The 23,003-nt window shown below is 31.8% G+C and overlaps 1 protein-coding gene across 1 annotated transcript; it reads left to right on the plus strand.

Moving 5' to 3' along the window:
* Positions 1-14,767: 14,767 nt before the first annotated feature.
* Positions 14,768-21,235, plus strand: LOC132306916 (N-terminal acetyltransferase B complex catalytic subunit NAA20-like). The gene is made up of 6 exons (XM_059804516.1): positions 14,768-15,165; positions 15,276-15,366; positions 16,578-16,707; positions 18,661-18,730; positions 20,495-20,555; positions 20,655-21,235. The coding sequence occupies exons 1-6, from the start codon at positions 15,088-15,090 to the stop codon at positions 20,786-20,788; spliced, it is 564 nt and encodes a 187-aa protein (XP_059660499.1). The 5' UTR covers positions 14,768-15,087; the 3' UTR covers positions 20,789-21,235.
* The last annotated feature ends 1,768 nt before the right edge of the window (positions 21,236-23,003 follow it).

The following is a 23,003-nucleotide window of genomic DNA, read 5'->3' on the forward strand; positions in this document are numbered from 1 at the left end:
TCTCTTGATTTTTGAAACATAAAATAGCCAGAGAATGCGGTTTTGTGAATTGAGCTATTCTTCATTTGTCTATCATATTGAAAAAACTTTCTCATGTGTGTTATTGCTAAATGCTAATTTTAATATAAACATTAATTGATTCTGATATCCTAATTTATCAGAAAGATCATTTAAATTTCATACTCCGTATATCCTAGAGGTTCATTAATTTTTTTTAGCCTGTATACTCTCTCTACTTATATAGAGCTCATGACGGGGCTTATGTTGATTAGCAAAAGGTAAGGGTTAGTCTTTGATGTGACCAACCGTTCTTGAAAAGCCTCTTTGGCTTTATCCTTTGTTTTCCCCTTATATTCGACTAATCTTATATTGTGGTTGTTCAACCTCTTCTGCTTCAAACTCGAAGAATTTGAGTTGTGAAGCCACTATTGTAACAGGCAGTCAGATTTAGTCGGTTATCTATGTAGCACAAATAGATAATGCATGTATATATCTTCTTCTTCTTTTTCATTGGTAAGAAACACACTCACACACCCACTTCCCACTTTGCTCCTATGGGGACTTGAACTCTCGACCTTCTATTTTGGAAGGAGAGGAAGTACCACTAGGCTATTTGTGTGGATATTTAGATAGTGCAGGTGTGCTGCACTGTGTAGTATATATTCTTAGAGTCTCATGTTAAGGAAATTTTTGTGCATATTATAATAGACCAAGGCAATTTAAGGTGCTTTTTGTTTGTTAGGAGAAGGGCTATTCCTAGTCTCCTAGACCTGTTTTTGCTCCTTCAACAGCTATTCATACTGCTCAGTCTAAATTTTTGATGGAAAATTTGGTGAAATTGCCCACTAAATCTAACCTTGTCATTTTATATTGTCATTGTTTTTTTCTATATAGGTTGAGAGAGTTGGAAAAGATAAAATAACATGTCTTAAATGAAGTTATGGCCTTAGATTGAGTGGAATGAAGAAAAATATTCATTTAAGCGGCCCCAAATTGTGGGAAAAGGCGGAGTTGAGTTGAGTTACTTGTTTGTCCTTTTTTTCTTTTGACGGTTCAGTGGTGTCAGTGACGTTCACCAATCAGCCTGTATTATGGCTTTGGTCGAGTGCGAAAATTGGATACTTTGAATACCCAACTTTTGTCCCAACTTAAAGACGGTGCTGCTTGAATCCTATTTTCCATGTTTCTCATTTTGGCATAAACTAATATGCCCTTCTACTCTCCCTCAACCAGTGGCCTTTCTCTCATCCTTGCACCACCTTCGTAAATTATATTCATGTTTAAACCATATTCACCGATTTTGTTTTTATGTTTACATTTTTATTCCTTAGCACTTATAGATTTGAAGCTTTTGATATTAGTCATACCACCAGCTTGAAGCCTTAGTAGTATCTCTTGCCACCCCCAAGGATGAGGTAAGGCCAGGTTGGAACACATGTTTCTGTACCAGTCCAAGAAAAAAGATCATTTTGGAGCACATGAATCCTATTATACTAACTTCCAACTCATTAAGAAAAACTCCAAAAGAATGTGTAAATTTTGTTAAATTGATTCTAATCTAAAGAAGAAGGCTGTGCGTTCTCTTCATTCAAAGTGTGAAATCAGGTTGGAGATCATTTTGGCTCAAAGTCAACATTATTTAACTGTTACTTCAAAAAATTTAAACAAGAGTCCATAGCTTGTAAACATTTTATTGTGGGTTCTTTGCTTATGACTCTCTCTCTTTCAAGTTGCAGTTTGTTCATTTTGTCCATGTTTTCAGCAATTTGAAAATGGCGAGTATTTAGGAGTGCTCTACCAGATTAATGATATTTCCTCTTCTATTTTTTTCTTAAGAAAAAATTAGTTGTTGGGTTTTCACTTCGCTTATAAAAGAAATGCATGTTTCTGATGGAAATGAATAGAAAATCTCTGTATACTATTATGATAACTACTTTTATTTCCTTCATCTTATTATGAAGCAGTAATTAGCATTGCGAGTTAGGGTCCTACCTTAATGAATCTTATCACTTAGGTGGGTTGTTCTCTCAGCTTCAGTCCTAAAAGTACCTTTCTTTTTGCAGTGAAACTGCATACTACGTGGACCTCAATGTGAGAGCATCGAGCTCAGCAGAAATAAAGATGTTTGAGAAGGTAGTCGTTCTTCTTCTATTTCCTTTTGACAAATTTTCATATGAGCTGCGAAGTTTGGGGACCATTTAAAATACTTGTGATGAAAATTTGTGTATATATATATATGTTCTTTTTAAGGCTCTTCTATCCACTTCAGTAACTGTACCACCAATTGGTCTGACAACCTCCTTACTGAACATCAATTTATTGCAACAGAACTCCAGAAACTTTTGGATTTAATTTTATATGTGTGCACACGCGCACACACACATATGCGCGCACACATAATAAAATACTATCAAGAGGTCTCTCTTAGGACAAGTTTCATGAGTGCTCTTTATTAGCTGTTGAACTGAAAATTTTATTTCAAGATTCTTTTGATTCAGTCTCCTTTATTCACAGACCTCAAAACCTTTTCCAATCCAGCGGTTAAATACCTATTATGTGATGGATTGTATCTTTTGTTGACCTTTCCTAGATTGTTTTGCGCTCAATATATAATAATCTTCAAATGTTGCATGACCGAAGATAAATTATCTTACAGGTGGTTTCTAAATGAAACTGCTTGGTAAATCTTGAATGCATGAAATTTTTAGTATTCCTATCTGTAATATATATCCTCCTTTTTTCCAGTTTGGTTATGTAATCCATAAACGGTTGAAGAGCTTGTATGAGGACAAGGAAGATGGGCTAAGTGAGTGTCTATTTCAGTAATGAAATTCCTATTCTATTTTGTAACTTGTACTGCCTATCATCTCTGATTTATGATTTATTTACAGATATGAGGAAACCATTTTCTCGGGATATACATAAGAAGTGTCTCATCCCCCCTAGAGATAAAAATTCACGTCCTCCTCCTGGTGAACTGTACACAGCAATTGACGACGATGACGAATTTTGCCCCAGAATGTACAGGAGGTGAGTGATGATGATGAGGATGAAGACTGATACAGGTGACACTTTATCTAGAGAATTTGATTGAAATACATTGACGTGAAGATCCGCGAATTAGGCAACATATATATACTGGTGGTAGATTTTCTAGTTAGGAACTTGTGACAAATGTGGTGTATGAATGTAAATGTATGCTATCTGATGACAAGTTATGCATTACAGCAGGAACAACTGAGATATTTTTGTAAATGGTCTGCTGAAATTTTTTGTTGTTGTTAGATGGTTAATTAATTGGTGCTTGATTTTACATTTTCGACTTCATAAGGTTCCAGTTGGATTGAATGATTTGAAATTAATGGATTTTTGTGCGATTATTTTTAGTATAAGTAAGTAATTTTGGTCTAAGTTTCACTAAAAATGGTATAGTGATTTGAGAGATTTATATGCCTGTATTTTTGAAAGGAACTATTTGAAATTCATGTCAGCAGAGATTCTAATTGCACAGAGATTGTGAGAAAAAGGTCTTTCCTACCTTTAATTTTAGAATAATAATTTAGAGGCCGAATTCGGCCTCTAAAACATAATTCTTAATCTAATATTTCCTGGAACTTGAGCGAACTAACCCAACTCAACCCAACCCAAAAATTTTAAAATTTGAGTTTTTAAATTCACAAATTGACCTCAAATTGGGTTGAGTTTTCTCAAAACTCAAGCATGTTTGGGTTGGGCTTGAGCTCAACTTGAACCCAATCCCCCAAAAAAAAAAAAAAACTTAAGAAAAAAAATTTTATTTTAAAAATAAAATTTTATTAAAAATTTTAATGTTTACAAAGACGAAAAAGGAAAATGTAATTTGCATATTTGTAAAAAAAAAAAAAAATTTGACCCATGAAACCTGCTTGACCTGCCCCAAATATTGATGTTTAAAAAATAAATTTTCTTAAAATTATTTATATTTACAAACATGGAAAAAAAATGTAATTTGCATATTTGTTAAAAAAAAAAAAAAAATTGACCCGTGAAACCCGACCGACCCTCCAAAAATACTGATGTTTAAAAAATAAAATTTTCTTAAAAATTTTGATATTTATAAACATGGAAAAGGAAAATGTAATTTGCATATTTGTAAAACAAAAAAATTATTGATATGTGAAACCCGCCTATAATATATAATGTCATTTTTCCCCTTCCTTTGAAGAGTGACACACAGATGCTTGGTCACTTTGGCATGTATAAAAAAAATATTGTGACATTTCATTTCTTACAGCCTTTTCAAAATGTTGGTTTTTTATATATCGCAATGGTCGATTCCATCGGTTATAGTCGAAAAGAAAGAGTATTTCTGATTTTATCTTATCTATCGGGAGTCCAGTTCAGCGTCACAAACTTAAAATAAAATTTTGTTAAAATTTTTGGTGTTTACAAATATGGAAAAGGAAAATGTAATTTGCATATTTGTAAAAATAAAAAAATAACTCGTGAAACCTGCCCGACCGCCCAAAATATCGATGTTTCAAAAATAAAATTTTTTTAAAATTTTTTATATTTACAAAAATAGAAAAGGAAAATGTAATTTGCATATTTGAAAAAAAAAAAAAAAAAAAAAAGAAGAAAAAAATTGACCCATGAAACCCAACAGACCCACCCAAAATATTGATGTTTAAAAAATAATTTTTTAAAAAAAATCTTGATGTTTACAAACAAGGAAAAGGAAAATGTAATTTGCATATTTGTAAAAAATAAAATAAAAAAATTTTTGACCGGTGAAACCCGCCCAACCCGCCAAAATATTGATATTTTAAAAATAATTTTTTTTTTAAATTTTGATGTTTACAATCATGGAAAAGGAAAATGTAATTTGCATATTTGTAATAAAAAAAAAAAAAAATGACCTGTGAAACTCGACCGACCTGCCCCAAAATATTGATGTTTAAAAAATAAAATTTTCTAATTATACTTTTACCTATAAAAATGACCCATGAAACCCGACCTATAAATTTTTTTATAATTATACTTTTACCTATATTTTTTTATAATTCTACTTTTTACCTACAAGATTTTGAATAATTATACTTTTACCAATAAAATTTTGAATGATTATACATTTACCTATAAAATTTGGATAGTTATACTTTTACCTATAAAATAATGAATAATTATACTTTTAGCTATAAAATTTATGAATAATTATACTTTTACCTATATAATTTGAAATAATTATACTTTTTACCCATAAAATTTTGACTAATTATATTTGTACCTATAAAATTTTGAGTAATTATACTTTTAACTATAAAATTGAGTAATTATAATTTTTACTTTAAATTTTTATTAATTATACTTTAACCTATAAAATTTTGAGTAATTATACTTTTTATTTATAAAATTTTGAGTAATTATACTTTTACTTTTAAAATTTTGAGTAACTATACTTTTACCTATAAAATTAAGTAATTATACTTTTACTTTAAAATTTTGAGTAACTATACTTTTACCTATAAAATTTGATTAATTGTACTTTTACCTATAAAATTTTGAATTGTTATACTTTTACCTATAAAATTTTGAATGATTCTACTTTTAGCTATAAAATTTTGAGTAATTATACTTTTACCTATAATTTTTTTTTTTTTATAATTCTACTTTTACCTTTAAAATTTTGAATAATTGTACTTTTACTTATAAAATTTTGAATATTTATTCTTCTACCTATAAATTTTTGAATTATTCTACTTTTACATATAAAATTTTGAATAATTAAACTTTTACCTATAAATTTTTTAATAATTCTACTTCTACCTAGGGGTGCAACTTGGGCTTCCCAACCCAGCCTAGTCCCAACCCAACCTCAACCTGATGGACCAGCCCGAATTCTACCCAACATACCCATGTCCATAATCCAGCCCAAATATTTTGGGTGGGTTGAGCCGGTTTCGCTGGTCAAAATTTTTTTTTTTTTATTTTATATTTTTTTTGCAAATATGCAAATTACATTTTCCTTTTCCATATTTTAAACATCAAAATTTTTAAGAAAATTTTATTTTTTAAACATCAATATTTTGGGCGGGTGGACTGGTTTCACAGGTCATTTGGAAAATGTAATTTGCATATTTGTAAAAAAAAAAAAAAAAAAAAAAAAAGACCCGTGAAACCCGACTGACTCGCAGAAAATATTGATGTTTAAAAAATAAAATTTCATTAAAATTTTTTGTATTTACAAACATGAAAAAGGAAAATGTAATTTGCAAATTTGTAATAAAAAAAAGACCCGTGAAACCCGACCGATCCGCCCAAAATATTGATGTTTAAAAAAAAAATTCTTAAAAATTTTGATGTTTACAAACATGGGAAAGGAAAATATAATTGGCATATTTGTCAAAAAAAAAAAAAAAAAAAAAAGACCTGTGAAACCGACCAACCCGCCCAAAATATTGATGTTTAAAAAATAAAAATTTCTTAAAAATTATAATGTTTACAAACATAGAAAAGGAAAATGTAATTTGCATTTAAAAAAAAAAAAAAATTGTGAAACCTGCCTACCCACCCAAAATATTGATGTTTAAAAAATAAATTTTTCGTCAATTTTTTTATATTTACAAACATGGAAAAGAAAAATGTAATTTGCATATTTGTAAAAAAAAAAAAAAAAAACCAATGAAACCCGATCGACCTGCCCAAAATATTGATGTTTACAAAATAAAATTTTCTTAAAAATTTTGATGTTTACAAACTTTGAAAAGGAAAATGTAATTTGTATATTTGTGAAAAAAAAAAAAAAAAAAATTGACACGTGAAACCCAACCTACCAGCCCAAAATATTGACGTTTAAAAAATAAAAATTTCTTAAAAATTTTGATGTTTACAAACATGGAAAAGAAAAATGTAATTTGCATATTTGAAAAAAAAAAAAAAAAAAAAAAAAAAAAAACTCGTGAAACCTGACCGATCCGCCTAAAATATTGATGTTTTAAAAATAAAAATTTCTTAAAAATTTTGATGTTTACAAACATGGAAAGAGAATATGTAATTTTCATATTTGTTAAAAAAAAAAAAAAAAAAAAAACCATGAAACCCGTCCACCCGCGCCTAAATGTTGATGTTTAAAAGTTAAATTTTTCTAAAAATTTTGATGTTTACAAATATGGAAAAGGAAAATGTAACTTGCATATTTACAATTAAAAAAAAAAAAAAAATGACCCGTGAAATCAACTCAACTTGTCAAAATATTCGGATTGAGTTATGAACATAACACATTTTGAATAAAATTTGGGCTGACTCGACCCAACTCAAAATCGAGTTGAGGTTGTGCTGGGACTGGACTGGGTTGGGACTTCCCAAGTTGCCCCCCTACACTTAGTGTCCAGGAGTCCAATTTGATTAATTAGTCTGTGTTTAAACTCAAATTTCTTCATTTTAAAAAAAATAGTCATTTATCCAAAATGAAGTCCAATAGCCTTCCAATAAGGTATATTGCAAAGAAAATCATATTATATCTCAAAGTGTTTGTCACAAAGTATTAATTAGTACAAGACATTACTTATTGACTAAGAGTACTCCACGTTTTCGACTCTAATCGAGACTGAAACATTAAAATTCTAGAAATACAGTAGTGGAAAAAATTATAAATATTTTGATCAATTAAGCTTATTTATTTATTTATTAAATAATAATTTAAAGATATATTTAATAAAAAATGTATAATTTTTTCTAAAGTTTTTGAAACTTTTTCAAAGAACCTAATTAAACAGAGTATTAGAAATTGTTTGGTTTAAATTCTAAAAATATGTTATGTTCAAATAATTTTAATAAAAATATAACACAAAATATTTCACTGCAGTTTTTGAGAAAGAGTTCTTAAAACAAGTTAAAAAAAAAAAAAAATAGATTTTGTAAATATATATATATTTTTCGAACATAACTCTCACAATGTTATTGGATATATGCAAATCCTCTTCTTTTCTTTAACTTGAAAGGAAATAAAATGTGGTATCACTTAGATCACTAGTCTAAGTAAATTTTGTAATTATTCTAAAAATTATTTTTGTATGAGAATTTTAAAAAGAAAAAAATAATAATAATAAAACAAACATGCTCTTGTAGGCTTGTAGCTTATTGTAACCAGAGTTATTTGGATCCAGATGGGAAAGTGATTGAGTATAAATGAATGAGTATGTAATACTATCCAATAGCTTGAACTTTTGAATAAATGGGTAAGTGTCCACCCGTTATAATTGGTATCAGAACTAGACCAATTCTTGATCTGATGTCTCGCCAAGCGTCCGGGTAAGCAGAGTGCCCCGTTATTAGTTTGGGTAGGAGAGAATGTAACAACGAAAAAATGATTGGGTATAAATACAACCTCACAACTTGAATTTTTAGGTAAGAGTGGTAAGTCATCTGCTTTCACGGGGCGAAGCGGTTTAAAGCCGGGTAAGGTAGACCGGCCGTTTGGGCCCAATCTTTAAAAAACGCAGAGGGAAGTTTTTATTTGTTTCCCGCATTGGCGCATTCTATCACACATTTCACACAGTGCAAGAGAAAGCTAGAGAGAGAGAGAGAGAGAGAGAGAGAGAGAGAGAGATGACGACCATTCGAAGATTATGCTGCAACGATCTTCTCCAATTCGCGTCTATACATCTTAATCATTTCGTTACAACAGTAAGTGCTATCTTATTACATCCATTTCTATTATTGTTTTCTTGATTGAGTTAATGGATCGATAAAAAAAAAGGGGGAGGGTTTGAAACAAACATATATATATCTATATATATATTGTGCGATAAGTGCAGTTCGATACGGGATTCTACATGTTCAGATTGGCAGTGTGGACTAAGTACTGCCTTGTTGCCGAAGACCCCCGAAAGCAAATCACGGGTTACAGTACTTTTCTCTCCTTCTCCGCCATTTCATTCAGATGTTTCTGTTTTCTATTCAATCAATCTTGGTTCCTTATGTAACAATTCTTGCATTGTCCTTTAACTTTTCCCTTTTATGTGAGAAATAAAGCAAGAAACATTGAGACATTTGCAGAAAGTGGAACAGTTCTAATCTGATTTTGCCGTGCAAATAATTTGATTAGTATTATTTGCAGAAAGTGGAATTAGTTCTAATCCGATTTTACCGTGCAAATAATTTGATTAGTATTATTTGTCAGAGACATGAGTTCATGTTCATTCAATCTTGGTTCCTTATGCAACACTTTTTCTTTTCAAAATCATGTTATATTGTTTATTTTCACATTTAGCTATGACCACAATTGTTGTATTGTTCTTGAAATTTTTTCTTTCTGAACAGAGGAGTCAAAATTTTGAATTATTTTATGTGAAATAAAGCAAGTCAAACAGTCATGTCTTCTTGGATGTTTTTCCTTTGATAAACAGTTGAGAACTTTAAATTATGGGTCTGAAACAAAAAACAAATAATGGGATTGACTAGTGCAATAAACATTGAGATTTGAGACATTTGCAGAAAGTGGAATTAGTTCTAATCCGATTTTACCATGCAAATAGTTTGATTAGTATTAATTTTCGGATACATGATTTTATACTTGACAGGAATGAAAAAAATTATTTGGAAATGAGTTGGAAATAGATTAGACTAGTGCAAGAAACATTAGTTCACATGAATATCCTCTTCTGCATATATGATTATTTCTATATCTTTCGCTGTAGTAAGTAATGGAATCCTAATATATAGGAAAAATGTGTTGCAATAAGGGCTATTCTTTTGTGAATGTCTAGCATTTTGTAGTTTTTATTTTATCATTACTAGAAAAACAATTGCCAATTTTTAGTTCTCATAGTTCTCTTTAAATATATAAACTCACATCTGCACCTATACCAACACACATAGATAAAATTTCTTCTCTTTACTAAATTAAGTTTTGCATCACTCGAGAAGGCTTCCTTCACACAGAAGAAATCATATTGGGAACTCTTAGTAAGATGAAAAATACATTGGAGCATTTTCTTATTCATTGTTAAATATGGCCTGAGACGTTTGCTCCCGTGTCTTGGTGTCATTTTGGGTCACTCAAGTATTACTCGGGATGGTGATGTTTAACAGGCGGAGAGGGTGCATTAGGATTAGAATGAAGAAAAAGAATTGATGGCAAATTCCCCACATTGGGGAACAGAATGGGAACCATTTTGATGGGCGGAAGAGTTGAACGACGGATTAAAAAAGCAAATTTTTGGTGTTTCACATAGCAGTTAAGAGGAAGAGTAAATCCCTCTAGTCAACAAATTTTGGACATGTATTAATTACAGATTCTTTGTATAAGGTGGACTGGGTATATCTTTTGTATAAGTTTATGGGTTGTGCCCCTTCAGAACCTATTATTGAGCTACATTAACTCCAAAAAAGAAAAAAGAAATAGGAGAGAGAGAGAGAGAGAGAGAGAGAGAGAGAGAGAGAGAACTCTTTAGACATGGTCATCAATACAGGGCTAGTGATTGTCCACCTACTTGGCATGAGATCTAGAAATCAAAAGATTAGGTAGGGCTTACAGAATAAGAAATTCATGCTCACTAGATAAATTATCAAAGTAGCTTTACTGTTATAGATAGAGCATTTCGTTTTGGACACAAGAATGGTTTACAAAAATGTGCAGATAGGTTAAAGATAGTCGGTTAGAAGTAGATTTTTTTTTTTTCTTTTCCAGTTTGGGTATTAATAACATAATTAGATAAGTAAGGAATTAAAAATATAATTTTCTGTAACAAGGATATCTATTATTAGTGAACTCATGTGTTTTCTTTAATATATATACACATATATATAATTACAACTAGTCTAGTAAAATATAAACTTGTTCACTTTGAATGGTGATTGTGTAATGGAAACTGCTATATGCAATGGTAATTTTTTTTGCTTCCTAGCAGAAAAAAGTGCAGGTATGGTCTAATGGCATTCATGTCACAGTAAAGTTAGATGCTGGGTTTGGACCTTCTCCTTCTACCCAGCTCGTCAAATTTATCAAGACAAACATGGGTAGTGTTTTCTTGTTTACACGTGTATGTGCTGTGCAACAATGCAATTGCATTGCACCCAAAATGATTTGTGTGAGTTCTCTTATAATTAAAAAGTCATTTAGAATAAATTATGCGCAGAATTAATAGTTTCAAGATTTTAGACAATCAAAATTTTTGAAAATTTTAAATTGTGTTTGTCTGTTGAAATTTTGATCGAAAATAGTGATACAGGAGCTTATTGTTTATTGCTCCAGTTGGAATGGAAGTGTTACTGGTAGAGAGGAGTACAATGCAAACAGACCCACATGCATTATCATGAATCTATGTCTATACTTTGCATTGTCCTTGCCTGTACTTTTGCTTACGTCCATTCTCTAATGGTGCTAATACTTGATTAAAGGATACATGGACCTAATGCCTTTTAATCTGTTCATTATAGTTATGGGAAAACCGGACAAAAATGATGAGTATTGGTATGGCATTATAAAAGCAGTGACTTTTTCTTCTGAGACGCTGCAAATCACCAAGAACCTGATGAAGCCGCTGGAAGATATCTTTGACCAGATGTAAGAGCTAAACACGCTAAAGTTTTCTGATTTATAAACACACTAAAGTACTGTGAATATAGTTATTCTTCATTTGTCTATCATATTGTAAAATATTTCTCATGTGTTTTATTGCTAATTTTAATATAACATTAATTGACTCTGATCATCCTAATTTATCAGAATGATCAGTTAGATTTCATATATCCTTCAGGTTTGTTATTTTTTTAGCATGTATACATTCACTCTACTTATATGGAGCTCATAATGGGGTTATGTTGCTTAGCAAAAGGTAAGGCTTTTGTCTTTGATGTGACCAACTGTTCTTGAATAGTCTCTTTGGCTATATCCTTTTCCATCCCGTTATATTCATTCTAGTCTTAAATTATGGTTGTTTAACCTCTTCTGCTTCAAACTTGAAGAACTTAAGTTGTGAAGCCACTATTGTAACTGGCAGTCGGACTTGCGAGGTTATTTATGTAGCACATATGGATAATGCATGTATATATCTATATGTATATATCATTTTGACTCAAAGTCAACACTCTTTAACTGTTACCTCAAAAAAACTAAACAAGAGTCCATAGCATGCAAACATTTAATTGTGGTTTCTTCACTTATGACTCTCTCTTGCAAGTTACAGTTTATTCATTTTTGTGCATGTTAAGTGCTCTACAATATTTAGGATTGTTATACGAGATTTATGATTTTTCCATTTTTTTTTCCTAATAGGAAAAAATTGAGTGTTGAGGTTTTCGCTTCGCTTATGAAAGAAATGTGTGTTTCCGATGGAATGCGAGTATTTAGGAGTGCTCTACATGATTCATGATTTCCCCTTCTTTTTTTTTTTTTCTTTTTTTTTGTCTTTTCTCTTTCTTATAGAATAAATATTGAGTATTGAGATTTTCACCTTGCTTATGAAAGAAATGTATGTTTTTGATGGAAATGAATGGAAAATCTCATTTTCAGTTGTATGCCATTACGATAACTAGTATTTTCTTCATCTTTTTATGTGGCAGCTATTAGCATTATGAGTTATGTTCTTACCTTAATGAATCTTATAATTTAAGTGGGTTGTTCTCTCAGCTTTAGTCCTGAAAGTACCTTTCTTTTGGCAGTGCAGCTGCATACTTTGTGGAGATCAATGTGAAAGCATCATTCTCATCGGCAGTAAAGATGGTCGAGAAGGTAGCAGTTATCTAAGTTTTTCTATTTTTCTTTTGACAAATTGTAGAGCTAATCTTATTTTCATATGAGCTGCGAACTTTGGGGGACCATTTAAAATATTTGTGATGAAAATTGTGTATATATGTTCTTTTTAAGGCTCTTCTATCCACTGCAGTAAACTGTACCACCAATTGGTTTGTAACTGAACATCATTTTTTTTGCAACAGAACTCCAGAAACTTTTGGATTTAGTTTTTATATGTGCGCACACACACAAACGCGCACACACATGATAAAATACCATCAAGAGGTCTCTCTTAGAACAAGAGTCATGAGCGCTCTTTATTTTTTGTTGTACTGAATTTCAAGATTCTTTTGGCCAGTAATTGAACTTTCTGGGCAAACACCTACTATGTGAAGGATAGTTTCTATTGTTGACCTTTCCTAGATTGTTTTGTGCTAAGAAGACAACTGGTTCAATAATTAATAATAATCTTCAAATGTTGCATTACTGAAAATTATCTTACAGGTGGTTTATAAATGGAAGTGCATGGTAAATCAAGAATAGATGAAATTTCCAGTATTGCTATCTATAACATTTATCCCTTCTTTTTTCCAGTCTGGTTGAAGGGCTATTATATCAGCAAGGAAGACGCGTTAAGTGAGTCTCTATTTCAATATTGAAATTCCTGGTCTGCTTTATAACTTGTACTGCCAATCACCTCTGATTTGTGATTTTTTTACAGATTACAGGAAAGCATTATCTCGGGATGTAGAAAAGAAATCTCTTATCCCCCCTAGAGATAAATCTTCGTATGCTCCTGATGAACTGTACACAGTAAATGATGAACATGAAGACAACTGGTGAAACCCTTGGCAAGAGAGTTTGATCGAAATGCATTGATATGAAGAACCGGGAATTAGGCATATAGGGCCTGGTGGTAGATACATTGATGTGGTATATGATTTTTTTTTTTTCCTTTTTCCGAACTGTAAATGAGGATTGCTGATGGTGTAGATGAAGACTGATACTTTGTGAAACTTTAGCAAGAGAATTTGATCGAAATGCATGGATGTGCATATACTGGTTGTAGATTTTTTAGTAATGAACTTATGAGAAATGTGATAAATGAATATGAATGTACACTGTCTGATGACAAGTTATGCACTGCAACAGGAAGAATTGAGATGATGTTGTGATGTTCTTGAATTTAGTATTTTTATGTTGAACCTTTTTGTGCAATTATTTATAGTATTAGAAAGTAATTTTTGTCTATGTTTTTAATAAAAATGCATATAGTGACTCCAGAGATTTATATGTATGGATTTCAAATCAGTCATAAAGCATTTGAGATGTATGTTCTTCTCAATATGATTAAAATCTATCGCGGATTAAAAAATGCTAAGGTTTCAACTCTCAATATGTTTAAAATATATAAGCACGGACTAAGAAAATTCCAAGGTTTCAACTCTAATAAGTACTGAAACATTAAAATTTTTGAAATGAAATGTTCAAAATAATTACGAATATTTTGATAAATTTAGCTTGTTATTTTTAAAAGTTTAATAAAAATAATGATTTAGAATTTGTTTTAAATAAAATTTTTATTTTTTTCCAAACTTTTTGAAACTATTTTCAAATAACAGAAGGTTTAATTTCTAAAAATAAGGTTCTGTTCTCACAGAATTAAAACTAAAACTAAAAAATATTACGTAAAATCTTTTCACTATAGTCTTTGAAAAAGAGTCTATTAAAACAGTTTTTTTTTTAATTAATTTTTTGTTGTAATTATATATATATATATGGGGTAAAGAACTCTCACAATGTCATTGGAGAGACTTGAATCCTCCACATTTAGGCTTTTTTTTGGAAAAAGTTTTTTTATTTTTTTGGTAAAATATAAATTTTTTATTTTTACTTTTTTCTATATTTAGCAAATGTATAAGTTGAGGCTAGGCGTATAAAATAACTTGCTGAAAAAATGATAAGTTATTTTTGTTAGATTTTAATTTTTTTTTCCTTATAAATATTTTACAACAACCAAACACTAAATATATATATATATATATATATATATATATTATACAAAATATTTTACACCCAGCCTTAAGGTTGAAAGAAGTGGTGATACACTGATACCACAAATTTGTGCAAATTTTATAATTATTTTAGAAATTATTTTATTATTAGAGTTGAAAAAAAAAAAAAAAAATTAAACCTAACATGCCCTTGTAGTTTGTCTGTGGCTGGGTCAGGTAGGCCGTCGTTGGGCCCAATGTTTAAAAACGCAGAGGGAAGTGTTTTCTCCCGCACTGGCGCATTCTATTACGACTCTCACACACAGAGTGTGTGTGAGAGAGAACGAGAAACAGAGAGAGAGAGAGAGAGAGAGAGAGATGACGACAATTCGAAAATTCTGCTGCAACGATTTTCTCCGATTGTCGACTGTAAATCTTGAGCGTTTCACTATAACAGTAAGTGATATCTTATTATTGCTTTATTGATTGAGTTAATGGATCGATATAAAGGTAGGGTTTGAAACATATACATACATACATATATATATATATTGTGATGAGTGCAGCACGGTGTGGAAGGCTACAGGCACTTCTTGGCGTGGTGGCCTCAGTACTTCCTTGTTGCCGAAGCTCCCGGAAATCGAATTATGGGATTCGGTACTTTTCTCCCCTTCTCTGCCATTTCATTTTTAGTCTTAGTCTGTTCAATTTCTCATTCCGATGTTTCTGTATTCTATTCAATCAATCTCGATTCCTTATGTTTTTAATTTTCACATCTAGCTATGACCACAATTCTTGTGTTGTCCTTTGAATTAAGACCTTTTTTCTATTTTTTTCTTTCCCAATAGAGTAGTCAGTTTTAAAACATATTATGCGAAATAAAGCAAGTCAAACAGTCATTATCTTCATGGATGCTTTACCTTTGATATACAATTGTGGGAAATTTTGAGAAACTTTAAATGATGGGGTCAACTAATGCCTTCTCAGAAGGTCTGGTCTAATGGCATTCATGTCACAGTAAAGCTAGATGTTGAGTTTGTACCTTGTCCTTCTATCTAGCTCCTCGGATTTATCAAAACTAATATGGTTTTGTTTACATTTGCATATGCCGTGCTACATGCCAACAACTCAATTGTGTTGCACCCGAAATGATTTTTGCGACTTCATTTTCTAATAAAAAAGTCATTTAGAATTAAATTCTTCAGAGAATTAATAGTTTCAAGACTTTTGACAATCAAAATTTGTGAAAATTTTAAATTATGTTTCTGTTGAAATTTTGACAGATAATAGTGCTACAGAAGCTTATTAGTTATTACCCCAGTTGGAAGTGTTGAGAGGAGTACAATGCAAACAGACACATGCACATATTTTACTACAGTGCTTTAATTCTATGGTGTTATCATTCCCCACCCCCATTCAAACTATCCCATCTTTTACCGAGAGCAATAATAAATAAGAAAAGATTAATACAAAATTTGGCATATATTTCTTGTCAGAGTGATGTTATAACTTATATGTCAACTCTCAATTATATGTGCTCAATGAACCATGTTAATTGACCCCATTTTTGGGGAAATTATTCTGTCCTATTAGAACCCCTGTATAGCTTGGGATTTGACTTTGGAGGAACGCAATTAGTTTTGGTATCGCTATAGAGACAACTAGGTTTCTTTTTTAACAGGAATATAAATGTAATCAGATTCTTGCTGAAAACAGAATCCATTCTGATAGTATTTACAAACACATGAATCTATGTCTATACTTTGCATTGTCTTTGCCTGTACTTTTGCTTACGTGCATCCGCTACTGTTGCTATCTCTTGATGAAAGGATATGTGGACCTAATGCCTTTTAATTTGTTCATCATAGTTATGGGACAAACTCAAGAATTCGATTATCCCCATGGACATATAAATGAAATGGCCTTTGCTTCTGAGTATCGCTCAAAGCAATTCGTGAAGAACCTGATGAACCACCTGGAAGATATCTTTGACTATACGTAAGAGCGAAACACACTAAAGTATTCTGATTTTTGTCTCTTGATTTTTGAAACATAAATTAACCAGAGAATGTGGTATTGTGAATTGAGTTAATATTCATTTGTCCATCATATTGAAAAAAAATTCCCATGCGTTTTTATTGCTAATTTTCATATAAACATTAATTGATTCTGATTATCCTAATTTGTCAGAATTTTCAGTTAAATCTCATATATCCTTCAGATTTGTTAGAAATTTTTAGCCTGTATATATTCACTGTACTTATATGGAGCTCATGATGGGGCTTATGTTGCTTAGCAGAAGGTAAGGCTTTTGTCTTTGATGTGACCAACCGTTCTTGACTAGCCTCTTTGGCTATACCCTTTTTTTATCTCGTTATATTCGTCCTAATTTTATATTGTGGTTGTTTAACCTCTTCTGCTTCAAACTCAAAGAACTTGAGTTGTGAAGCCACTATTGAAACAGGCAGTTGGACTTACGAGGTTATCTATGTATCGCATAGGGACAATGCATGTATATATCTATGTGTACATATCTTTGAGTATATGTGTGGATACTTAGATGCTGCAGATGTACTGCAGTCAAGAGTCTCACGTTAAGGAAATTTTTGTGTACTTTTTAATTGACTCGGGCAATTTATGTGCTTTTTGGCTATTTCTAGAGCTGTTTTTGCTCCTTCAACAGCTGCTCATTCTAACTTTTTGGTGGATTTTTTTTTTTTTTGAAATAGCCAACTAAATCTAAGCTCGTCTTTCTATATTGTGGTATTAACTGAAGGTATGGCCTTAGATAGAGTGGAATGATGAGAATGTATTCATTTAACTGGCCCCAAATAGTGGGAAAAGGCTTTGTTGACTTGAGTTGCTTGTTTGCCCATTTTATTTTTATTTTCTTTCTTTTTGATGTTTCATTGGTGTCACTGAAGGTCACCAATCAGCCTGTATTATGGCTTCGGTTGAGTGTTAAGATTGGAGATACTATGAATATTCAACTCAACAGTGCCTTTTGTCCCAACTTATAGACAGTGCTGCATGAATCCTATTTTCCATGTTTCTCATTTTGGCGATTTGTTTGTCATAAACTAATATGCCCTTCTACTCTCCCTCGACCATTGGCCTTTCTCTCATTCTTGCACCACCTTTGTAAATTATATTCATGTTTAAACCATATTCACAGATTTTATTCGTGTCCAATGTTTGCTACTTCGAGAATGTATTTGTTTTTATAGGTTTGAAGTTTTTGATATTAGCCATATCTCTTGCCACCCCCAAGGATGAGGTAAGGCCAGGTTGGAGCATGTGTTACTGAACTGATCAAAGAAGAATAAAGATCTGCATATTGGCTGTCTTTATTTTATGGACATGTTGATAAGTAATTGCCAACTCATAAAGAAGAACTCCAAACGAATGTGTAAATTTTGTTAAATTGATAACTATCCAAAGAAGAAGGCTGTGCATTCTCTTCAAAGTGTGAACTCGGGTTAAAGATCATTTTGGCTCAAAGTCAACATTATGTAACTCTTACGTCAAAAAAAAATTAAAGAAGAGTCCATAGCAATTGTGGTTTCTTTGCTTATGAGTCTCTCTTGCAAGTTGCAGTTTGTTCATTTTGTGCCTATTAACTCTTCACCAATTTCGCAATGGCGAGTATTTATGAGTGCTCTACAACAGTCATGATTTTCTTTTTCCTATTTTTTGTTTTTTGTTTTTTTGAGAAAGAAATTGAGTGTTGAGGTTTTCACTTCGCTTACGAAAGAAATGTATGTTTCTAATGGAAATGAATAGAAAATATCATATTTAGTTGTATGCTATTATGATAACTACTTGTATTTTCTTCACCTTATTATGTGGCAATTATTAGCATTACGAATTATGGTCTTACCTTAATGAATCTTACAATTTACGTGGGTTGTTCTCTCAGCTTCAGTCCTAAAAGTACCTTTCTTTTGGCAGTGACGCTGCATACTTTGTGGACTTCCATGTGAGTACATCAAAATCATCGACAATAAAGATGTTTGAGGAGGTAGGGCTATCTAAGTTTTCCCATTTTACTTTTTACAAATTGTAGAGCTAATCTTATTTTCATATGAGCTGCGAACTTTTGGGGTCCATTTAAAATATTTGTGATGAAAATTGTGTATAATGCTGTGTTTGGTAGGAAGGAAGAAAATTGGATGGAAGGGAGAGAAGAATAGATGAATGAGATAAAACCTTATTTTGTTTGTTAGGAGATAAGGGAAGAGAGAGTGTTTAGTATAAGGAAAATTTGTAACTTAAAAACTTCTATAATAGCATTGTCTTTCTTCCTTCGTGTCTTCCGTCCATATTTGGAGGGAAAATTTGTGAAAGAGGAAGGATGATTCATCCATCCTCTTTTCTCCTCTCTTGTCTCCTCTTTACCAATCGAAGGAAATTTATTTCTTCCTTCCTATTTTCTCTCCACCCCTCTTCCTTCCTTCCTACCAAATGGAGCACAAATGTTCTTTTTAAGGCTCTTCTATCCACTTCAATTACTGTACCACCAATTGGTCTGTAAACCTTCTTACTGAGCATCATTTTTTTGCCACAGAACTCCAGAAACATTTTGATTTAATTTTTATATGCGTGCACACACACACACCCGGACACACGGGATAAAATACTATCAAGAGGTCCCTCTTAGGACAAGTCACGAGCGCATGTTTATTTGCTGTTGGACTGAAAATTTTATTTCAAGATTCTTTTGTTTTAGTCTTTGTATTCATGGACCTGAAGACCTTTTTCCAATCCAGCGGTCAATAAGGTTCTGACTCTTGTCATAACAGGGATCTGTTGATAAGCTTATTCTCTTTCTCTCTCTCTTTCTATATATATATATATATATTATATTTTCGACTAGATTGGATTTTTTCCATATAATTGAATTTTCAATTTCGACTAGATTGGAGTTTTCCTATCTTTTGATAATTAATTTGGAGTTTTTTGGTATTATATAGAAAAAATCCAGATAATTTAAAGGTTTTTATCAGGAGAAATGGGAAAAAAATAAATCAATCGCGAGGATGAGCCAAAAGCTCCAAAATATACAGGTTCTGCATTATGGACCCTTTTAATTATAGTTAAGTGGTGTAAATAAAAAAGGAAAACACTAAATAGATGATGCGAGCTTTGATGATGCGAGCTTTCTTGAGTTCCTTCATTACATAGTAAAATGAGTACTCAGCACCACCCATTGATTACAGAAACTAAACTTGACGTTGTGATCCATATCTGTTGTATTTTTCTAAATTGTTAAAGCCCCTCTATGAAACTAGATAAGGGTGTTGTAGTTTTGACATTTATAGGTTGAATTTCTAGTTTTCCCTCTTCTTTTGATAATATCCAAACTCACCACGTCATCACTTAATCCCCCATGAATTTCTTTGAATCTTCTCTCTTTCTTTGAAAGCTACTATTACGACCATTGGGTCCAAACTCTTTGTGGTTTACTCGGAGGGAGTTGCATACCTTGAGGGATTTAATCTAAATTAGCATACTGTCAGTAGTTCAAAGCCTAGAGACATGGCCAGTAATTGCACTTGCTGGGCAAATATCCACTATGTGATGGATAGTATCTATTGTTGATCTTTCTTGGATTGTTTTGTTCTATGAAGACAACTGGCTCAATATATAATAATCTTCAAATGTTGCATGACCCAAGTTAAATTATCTTACTGGTGGTTTCTGAATGGAACTGCTTGGTAAATCATGAACGGATGAATTTTTCAATATTTCTATCTATAATTTCTAACCCTTTTTCTTTTTCCAGTTTGATTATGTCATCTATAGACGGAGGGAGCGCTATTTTCGTGGCACGGAAGATGCATTAAGTGAGTCTCTATTTCAATAATGAAATTCCTACTCTGCTTTTTAACTTGTACTGCCTAATGCCTATCATCTCTGATTTGTGATTTGTGATTTGTTTACAGATATGAGGAAAGCATTATCTCGGGATACAACTAAGAAATCTCTCATCCCCTTTAGAGATAAAAATTCACGTGCTCCTCCTGGTGAACTGTACACAGCAATTGATGAAAATGAAGCAGATAAAGATGAATTTTGAGCATGCTCTGTCGTATCTTTTGCAGTACCATAGAAAATTTGATCGAAATGCATTGATGTGAAGATCCCGGAATTAGGCACCATATAGTGGTTGGTAGATTTTTTAGTAATGAATTTTTGACAATTGTGATATATGAATATGAATGTACGTTGTCTGGTGACAAGTTATGCATTACAGCAGGATATGAACTTGTGACAAATGTGATATACGAAGATGAAGACCGGTACTTGTGAAACTTTAGCTAGAGGATTTGATCGAAATGCATCTATGTGATAGCACCATATACAGGTGGTAGATTTTTTAGTTAGGAACAGAAGTATGACAAATGTGATATATGAACGTGTGCTGTCTGATGAGGGGTTATGCATTTACAGCAGGAACAATTGAGATGTTTTTGTAATGGTCTTGAATTTAGTATTTTTACGTTGAACCTTTTTGTTGTTGTTAGATGTTTAGTTAAATGGTGCTTGATTTTACATTTTCAACTCCGTAAGGTTCCATTTAGATTGAATGATTTGAAATGAATGGATTTTTATGCAATTATTTGTAGCATTAGTAAGTAATTTTGGTCTAAGTTTTAATAAAAATGCAGAGAGTGATTTGAGAGGCTTGTATGCCTTGATTAGAGAGAGGAGATATTTGAAATGCAAGTACCTTAATGGCAGAGGGAGGGTTGCCTGTACTCCTCATTATGCTATTTGGAGGAGTAGGTATTCGGTGTGCACCGTGCACATCGTAGCTGTCCGTATTCGCGCGTGTTGTACATGTGCATGTATACAACACGGATGGTTGTGATGTGCCCGGTGCCCAGTGCACCGAACACACCGAATGCCTACTCTTCCTAGTAGCAAAATGAGGAGTACGTGCAGCCCCCTGCCATTAAGGTACTTGCATTTTTTCTGCTTGCCTCACGAGAACATGTTTTAACATTGCTGGTTTCCTACTGAATACAGCAATGGCCTAAGATTTCCATAAAACATAGCAAGATATGTATAAATTCATGCTTCCAACTCATACATTGCAAGAGAAATCATAGTATTTTTGTCAGTTGCATAGAAAGTGTTTGTCTCAAGGTATTAGGACAGGGCAGGGTTAGAGCTTTTTTCTTTAAGGCTCGTTTGTTTCGACGTAAAATATTTTTTTTGAAAAATATATATATTTTTTTCAGGTAAAATATTCTTTTATTTTTACTTTGTCGGTGTTTGGCAAATGTTTACGTCAAGGTTGTGATCGAGTCCATCGGGTGGGGTAGATAAAATAATTTGTGGATAAGTTATTTTTGTTAAATTTTAATATTTTTTTTGTTTGTAAATATTTTACGACAACCAAATACCAGAAAATAAAAAAATATTTTCTGAAAAATATTTTATGTCCAAACAAACGTAGCCTAAATGTTTTATTTTTTTTCTAAAGTTTTTAAAATTATTTCCAAAGAACCTAATTAAACAAAGTAGTAGAAATTGATTGTTTAATTTCTAAAAATAATGTTATGTTCTCAAACAAGTAAAAATTATAAATAATAAGCAAAATCTTTTCACTACAGTTTTTGAAAACAGAGTTTTTTTTTTTTTTTTTTTTATTTAAAAAGATTTTGTAAACATGTATATTTTTTTTCTAGCAAAGAACTCTTACGAGTTACCATGTCACTGGAGAGACCCGAACACTTTACTTCTTTTATTGAGGTTAAAAGGAAAAGAGATATCACCTGATCACATATTCACATGGGTATATAAGTATATTTTGTAAATATTAAAATTTTTTTTTTTCATTATTAGAGATTTCGGGAAATGATTTTTTTTTTTAATTATAAAACAAACCGGTTTATAGCCGGGTCAGGTAGACCGGTCGCTGGGCCCAATCTTTTTAAAACGCACAGGGAAGGCTTTTTTTCCCGCATTGGCGCATTCTATCACACAATTCACACGCGCACACACACACACACGATGCAAGAGAGAGCTAGAGAGAGAGAGAGAGAGAGAGAGAGAGAGAGAGAGAGAGAGAGAGATGACGACAATTCGAAGATTCTGCTGCAACGATCTTCTCCGATTCGCATCTGTAAATCTTGATCATTTCACTAAAATAGTAAGTGTTATCTTATTTCATCTATGTCTATTATTGTTTTCTTGATTGAGTTATCGATAAAAGGGGAGGGTTTGAAACTATATATATATATATATATATATATATATTGTATGATGAGTGCAGTACAGTATGG

This window comes from Cornus florida, unplaced genomic scaffold, assembly GCF_030987335.1.
Source record: "Cornus florida cultivar Cherokee Brave unplaced genomic scaffold, ASM3098733v1 CherokeeBrave_3.0.0_Hap2_Chr05, whole genome shotgun sequence".
Classification (NCBI taxonomy): domain Eukaryota; kingdom Viridiplantae; phylum Streptophyta; class Magnoliopsida; order Cornales; family Cornaceae; genus Cornus; species Cornus florida.